Source organism: Aegilops tauschii, chromosome 1 (assembly GCF_002575655.3).
Source record: "Aegilops tauschii subsp. strangulata cultivar AL8/78 chromosome 1, Aet v6.0, whole genome shotgun sequence".
Lineage (NCBI taxonomy): Eukaryota > Viridiplantae > Streptophyta > Magnoliopsida > Poales > Poaceae > Aegilops > Aegilops tauschii.
In genome coordinates, this window is record NC_053035.3 from 244,539,825 (window position 1) to 244,547,141 (window position 7,317).

At 41.5% G+C, this 7,317-nt stretch overlaps 1 protein-coding gene across 1 annotated transcript; it reads left to right on the forward strand.

Moving 5' to 3' along the window:
- The first annotated feature begins 1,665 nt into the window (after positions 1 to 1,665).
- On the forward strand, positions 1,666 to 5,262 carry LOC109753413 (uncharacterized). Its single transcript, XM_040394224.3, has 2 exons — positions 1,666 to 4,834; positions 4,947 to 5,262. The coding sequence occupies exons 1-2, from the start codon at positions 3,903 to 3,905 to the stop codon at positions 4,969 to 4,971; spliced, it is 957 nt and encodes a 318-aa protein (XP_040250158.1). The 5' UTR covers positions 1,666 to 3,902; the 3' UTR covers positions 4,972 to 5,262.
- Positions 5,263 to 7,317: the final 2,055 nt, after the last annotated feature.

The following is a 7,317-nucleotide window of genomic DNA, read 5'->3' on the forward strand; positions in this document are numbered from 1 at the left end:
GGGCCATAGGTTTCACTAGTGGCTTCTCTCAAGATAGCATAAGTATTACGGTGGGTGAACAAATTACTGTCAAGCAATTGATAGAAAAGTGCATAATTATGAGAATATCTAGGCATGATCATGTATATAGGCATCACGTCCGCGACAAGTAGACCGAAACGATTCTGCATCTACTACTATTACTCCACACATTTACCGCTATCCAGTATGCATCTAGAGTATTAAGTTCATAAGAACAGAGTAACACATTAGGCAAGATGACATGATGTCGAGGGATAAACTCAAGCAATATGATATAAACCCCATCTTTTTATCCTCGATGGCAACAATACAATATGTGTCGTTTCCCTTTCTGTCACTGGGATCGAGCAACGCAAGATTGAACCCAAAGCTAAGCACTTCTCCCATTGCAAGAAAGATCAATCTAGTAGGCCAAACCAAACTGATAATTCGAAGAGACTTGCAAAGATAATACATAAAAGAATTCAGAGGAGATTCAAATATTGTTCATAGATAATCTTGATCATAAACCCACAATTCATCGGATCTCGACAAACACACCGCAAAAAGAATTACATCGAATAGATCTCCAAGAAGATCGAGGAGAACTTTGTATTGAGATCCAAAGAGAGAGAAGAAGCCATCTAGCTAATAACTATGGACCCGAAGGTCTGAGGTAAACTACTCACACATCATCGGAGAGGCTATGGTGTTGATGTAGAAGCCCTCTGTGATCGATGCCCCCTTCGGCGGAGCGCCGGAAAAGGCCCCAAGATGGGATCTCACGGGTACAGAAGGTTGCGGCGGTGGAAATAGGGTTTCGTGGTGCTCCTGGATGTTTTCGGGGTATATGGATATATATAGGAGGAAGAAGTAGGTCGGTGGAGCTGCGGGGGGCCCACGAGGTGGGGGCGCGCCTCCCTGCCTCATGGCCTCCTCGCTTCTTTCTTGACGTCCACTCCAAGTCCCCTGGATCACGTTTGTTCCAAAAATAACTCTCCCGAAGGTTTCATTCCGTTTGGACTTCGTTTGATATTCCTTTTCTGCGAAACACTGAAATAGGCAAAAAAACAGCAATTTGCACTGGGCCTTCGGTTAATAGGTTAGTCCCAAAAATAATATAAAAGTGCTTAGTAAAGCCCATTAAACATCCAAAACAGATAATATAATAGCATGGAACAATCAAAAAATATAGATACTTTGGAGACGTATCAAGCATCCCCAAGCTTAATTCCTGCTCGTCCTCGAGTAGGTAAATGATAAAAACCGAATTTTTGATGTGGAATGCTACCTAGCATAATTCTCAATGTAATTTTCTTTATTGCGTCATGAATGTTCAGATCCGAAAGATTCAAGATAAAAGTTTAATATTGACATGAAATAATAATACTTCAAGCATACTAACAAAGCAATCATGTCTTCTCAATATAACATGGCCAAAGAAAGTTATCCCTACAAAATCATATAGTCTAGCTATGCTCTATCTTCATCACACAAAATATTTAAATCATGCACAACCCCGATGACAAGCCAAGCAATTGTTTCATACTTTTGATGTTCTCAAACTTTTTCAATCTTCACGCAGTACATGAGCGTGAGCCATGGACATAGCACTATATGTGGAATAGAATGGTGGTTGTGGAGAAGACAAAAAGGAGAAGATAGTCTCACATCAACTAGACGTATCAACGGGCTATGGAGATGCCCATTAATAGATATCAATGTGAGTGAGTAGGGATTGCCATGCAACAGATGCACTAGAGCTATAAGTGTATGAAAGCTTAACAAAAGAAACTAAGTGGGTGTGCATCCAACTCGCTTGCTCATGAAGACCTAGGGCATTTTTGAGGAAGTCCATCATTGGAATATACAAGCCAAGTTCTATAATGTAAAATTCCAACTAGTATAAGAAAATGACAACATAGGAGACTCTCTATCATGAATATCATGGTGGTACTTTGAAGCACAAGTGTGGTAAAAGGATAGTAACATTGTCCCTTCTCTCTTTTTCTCTCATTTTTTTATTTGGGCCTTTTCTCTTTTTTTATGGCCTCTTTGTTCTTTTTTTTCTTTTCGTCCGGAGTCTCATCCCGACTTGTGGGGGAATCATAGTCTCCATCATCCTTTCCTCACTTGGGACAATGCTCTAATAATGATGGTCATCACACTTTTATTTACTTACAACTCAATACTTAGAACAAAATATGACTCTATGTGAATGCCTCCGGCGGTGTACCGGGATATGCAATGAATCAAGAGTGACATGTATGAAAGAATTATGAATGGTGGCTTTGCCACGAATACGATGTCAACTACATGATCATGCAAAGCAATATGACAATGATGGAGCGTGTCATAATAAACGAAACGGTGGAAAGTTGCATGGCAATATATCTCGGAATGGCTATGGAAATGCCATAATAGGTAGGTATGGTGGCTGTTTTGAGGAAGGTATATGGTGGGTGTATGATACCGGCAAAAGGTGTGCGCTATTAGAGAGGCTAGCAATGGTGGAAGGGTGAGAGTGCCTATAATCCATGGACTCAACATTAGTCATAAATAACTCACATACTTATTGCAAAAATCTATTAGTTATCGAAACGAAGTACTACGCGCATGCTCCTAGGGGGATAGATTGGTAGGAAAAGACCATCGCTCATCTCCGACCGCCACTCATAAGGAAGACAATCAACAAATAAATCATGCTCCGACTTCATCACATAACGGTTCACCATACGTGCATGCTACGGGAATCACAAACTTTAGAACAAGTATTTCTCAAATCCACAACTACTGAACTAGCATGACTCTAATATCACCATCTTCATATCTCCAAACAATTATCAAGTATCAAACTTCTCATAATATTCAATGAACTCTATACGATAGTTTTTATTATACCTATCTTGGATGCTCATCACTTAAGGACTAAAATTTTAACCAAAGCAAATCACCATGCTGTTCTAAAAGACTCTCAAAATAATATAAGTGATGTTAGAATTATTGGGATTTAAACCATCTGTTATATCCAATAATTTCTAGGAAAATCCCATAGGCCCATGTGGCACGTTCATGCATGACAAGAAAGAAGTTAAAATATTTGCGCTAGTGGAAAATGAAACCGAATGGTGGTGAATGATGACATTCATCTCCTCATTGATGGCATCAATATTTTGGTTTCGGTTTCATTTCTTCATTAGTACATTGGTTTCTTCATACCGTGCGTGCTAGCATATTTTGTCATGCAAGAAATTGAAACGATTTGCCTACTAATGGGAGACGAAACTGACCACTTAATAGGATTTTTAGTGCGTCTGTTTCTCCTCTCCTTAATGAGAATTAGTGCTTCCATTTCAGTTTCATCTCTTTACTCCTATAAGAGGTCGCACCTCTTCCCAACGAGACACAACTCTTCGCATTGTTCCAGAGCATTGCACTGCCTACCTCTTTCCCATCTCGCTTCCTGGCGTACACCGGAGAGTGAGACAGCAGGCCTCCGAAACCCCGCCTCTTGTGATCCGGTACGGGAGAGGGGCGATCATGTTTTTGGGGAGCGTCCTTACGGGATTGCTGGAGTCTTGTTCATCGTGGCTGCGAACGGCGACATCACTGGCGACGAGTTCCCCAACGACGACTTCTTCCCCGACGTCAACGACCTCTTCAGCGACATGACGATCGGGATATCTGCACCTTCTGCTACTACGCCGCATGCCATCTTATCCTCACTGTTAGGGCTAGCATTTGGTTTATTGCTAATAGCAATTGACATGGATATGATGCATTTTGCTTATGATTTTGATTGCATGACTAGTCTCAACGAATTGTTGCTAGTTTCTAGTTTCATCAATATATTGCTATTCATGTTTTATCCATTATTTTTCTAGATTAAACTAAACGGGAAAATGCCTAATTATTCAACAATCCAAAAACCTGAAATGTGTAGGCAATTTTCTCCTATTGCTTTTGCTGCAACTCTCAAGCCCGCACCATTTGAGGGCGTGAACTATAAGAGGTGGCGTGCGAGGGTAGTTCTTTGGCTTACCACCATGAACTGTTTTCACGCCTCTAAAGGCAAGCCAGAGGGAGAGCTGACTGCTGAGCAGGAGCAAGCTTTCCAGGCTACAAACACCCTCTTCAGAGGTGCTATCTTGAGTGTTCTTGGCGACAAGATTGTTGATCCATTCATGACCATCATGGTCGGTAAAGATATGTGGGATGCGCTCGAAGCCAAGTTTGGAGTCGCGGACGCAGGAAGTGAGTTGTATATCATGGAACAGTACCATGACTACAAGATGACTGATGACCGCTCCATTGTTGAGCGGGCTCATGAGATTCAGTCGCTCACTAAAGAACTTGAGCATCTCAATTGTGTGTTACCGGACAAATTCATTGCCGGAGGCATCATTGCCAAGCTTCCTCCTTCATGGAGGAATTTTTCTACCTCTCTGAAGCATAAGAGGCAAGAGTTCACTGTTGTCAATCTAATTGGCACTCTTGATGTAGAAGAGAAGGCGAGGGCAAAAGACACACGTGCTCGTTTCCATGAGGGGAATTCCAGTGCCAATTTGGTACAAAAGAGAAATTTCCAAACTCACAAACCCAAGAACAGAAACTATGCGGGCAAAGGAAAATTTGATGGCAAGTACAAAGCCCCACAATCTGTCAACTTCAAGAAGAAGAAGGATACTTACAAGAAGAAAGGAAAGTGCCATGTATGTGGCAGTGAAGAACATTGGGCTTCATCCTGCAAGGACCGCTGGGACATGCGTCAGAATGAGAACAATAACAAGACCGCTAATGTTGTTATTGGCGATGTTGACATGAAAGATGTCGGGTATGGTAAATTTCCTACCATTCTTTCAGTATGTCATTCTCCAGATTGGTGGATTGACACCGGTGCCAATGTACATGTGTGTTCTGACATAAACATGTTTTCTTCTTATCAGGTCGCAAGAACTACACCCGTGCTGATGGTAAACGGGACACATGCTTCTGTTCATGGTGTTGGTACGGTCGATCTGAAGTTTACTTCGGGAAAGATCGTGCGGCTGAAGAATGTGCAACATGTCCCTGCTATAAATAAAAATCTTGTCAGCGGTTCTCGTTTGTGTCGAGATGGTTATAAATTGGTATTTGAGTCCAATAAGGTTGTAGTATCTAAGTGTGGAAAATTTGTGGGGAAGGGCTATGAGAGCGGAGGCTTGTTCCGCTTATCTTTGTCAGATTTTTGCACTAAAGTTATTAATCATGTTTGCAGTGAAACCGAATCAAATGTTTGGCATTCACGACTTTATCATATTAACTTTGGTGTCATGACGCGGCTAGCAAATTTGAGTTTAATCCCAAAATTTACAATTGTCAAAGGTTCTAAGTGCCAAATTTTTGTGCAAGCAAAGTAACCTCGCAAGTCTCATGCGACTGTTGAGGCGAGGAATTTGGCACCACTTGAACTCATACATTCAGATCTTGCGAGATGAATGGTGTGTTGACAAAAAGTGGAAAAAGATATTTCATGACTCTAATCGATGACTCTACTAGATATTGCATGATATATTTGTTGAAAACAAAAGATGAGGCTTTGCACTACTTTAAAATCTATAAAGCCGAAGCAGAGAATCAACTCGATCGAAAGATCAAAAGGCTTAGGTCGGATCGCGGTGGAGAGTATTTTTCCAACGAGTTCAATTTATTTTATGAGGAACATGGTATAATACATGAGAGGACGCCTCCCTACTCTCCCCAGTCAAATGGGGTTGCCGAACGAAAGAACCGAACTCTAACTGATTTGGTTAACGCCATGTTAGATACAGCGGGACTTTCCAAAGAATGGTGGGGGGAGGCTTTGATGACTGCAAGTCATGTCCTAAATAGAGTTCCCACGAAGAATAAAGAGATTACCCCGTTTGAAGAATGGGAAAGGAAAAGGCTTAAACTTTCCTACTTACGAACTTGGGGTTGTTTGGCGAAGGTCAATGTACCAATTACCAAGAAGCGTAAGCTTGGGCCAAAAACAGTTGATTGTGTTTTCCTGGGTTATGCTTTCCATAGCATTGGCTATAGATTTCTAGTGGTGAAATCTGAGATACTTGACATGAATGTTGGTACCATCATGGAGTCGAATGATGCGACTTTCTTTGAGGATATTTTTCCTATGAAGGATATGCCTAGCTCATCTAGTCAGAGGTGAGAGACAACTCCTGGACCTACTGTTCCATTGGAACATTCCGAGAAGAAACACACAGTTATTCCTGAGGAGGATGACAATGAAGCTCCTAGAAGGAGCAAGAGACAAAGGACCACAAAGTCATTTGGTGAAGATTTCATTGTGTACCTCGTGAATGATACTCCCACTTCTATTTCAGAAGCTTATGCATCTTCTGATGCTGACTACTGAAAGAAGCTGTGCATAGTGAGATGGATTCTATCATGGCTAATGGGACATGGGAGATCACTGATCGTCCTTATGGGTGTAGACCTGTAGGGTGTAAGTGGGTGTTTAAGAAAAAGCTTAGGCCCGATGGTACAATGGAAAAGTACAAAGCACGACTTGTTGCCAAGGGCTATACCCAAAAAGAAGGTGAAGATTTCTTTGATACTTATGCGCCTGTGGCCAGATTGACCACCATTCGAGTACTACTCTGATTGGCCGCCTCACACAATCTTCTCGTTCATCAAATGGACGTTAAGACAGCTTTCCTAAATGGAGAGTTGGAGGAGGAAATTTACATGGAACAACCTGATGGTTTTGTAGTAGATGGTCAGGAAGGAAAAGTGTGTAAATTATTGAAATCTTTGTATGGTTTGAGACAAGCACCTAAGCAGTGGCACGAGAAGTTCAAAAGAACTTTGAAATCTACGGGCTTTGTTGCAAACGAAGCCGACAAGTGTGTGTACTATCGCCATGGTGGGGGCGAAGGAGTTATATTATGTTTGTATGTTGATGGCATACTTATATTTGGAACAAATCTCAAGGTCATTCAGGAAGTGAAAGATTTTCTGAATAAAAACTTTGAGATGAAAGACCTTGGAGTAGCTGATGTTATCTTGAACATCAAGCTTTTAAGAGGTGGTGATTGTGGGATCACTCTCTTGCAGTCTCACTATGTGGAGAAGATTCTGGATCGCTTTGGATATTCAGATTGCAAACCTTCTCCGACACCTTATGATCCGAGTGTTTTAATTCGGAAGAACGAAGGAGAAACAAAGGATCAATTGAGATATTCTCAAATCATTGGCTCGCTTATGTATTTAGCTAGTGCTACGAGGCCTGACATCTCGTTTTCTGTGAGTAAACTAAGCCGGTTTGTTTCAAACCCG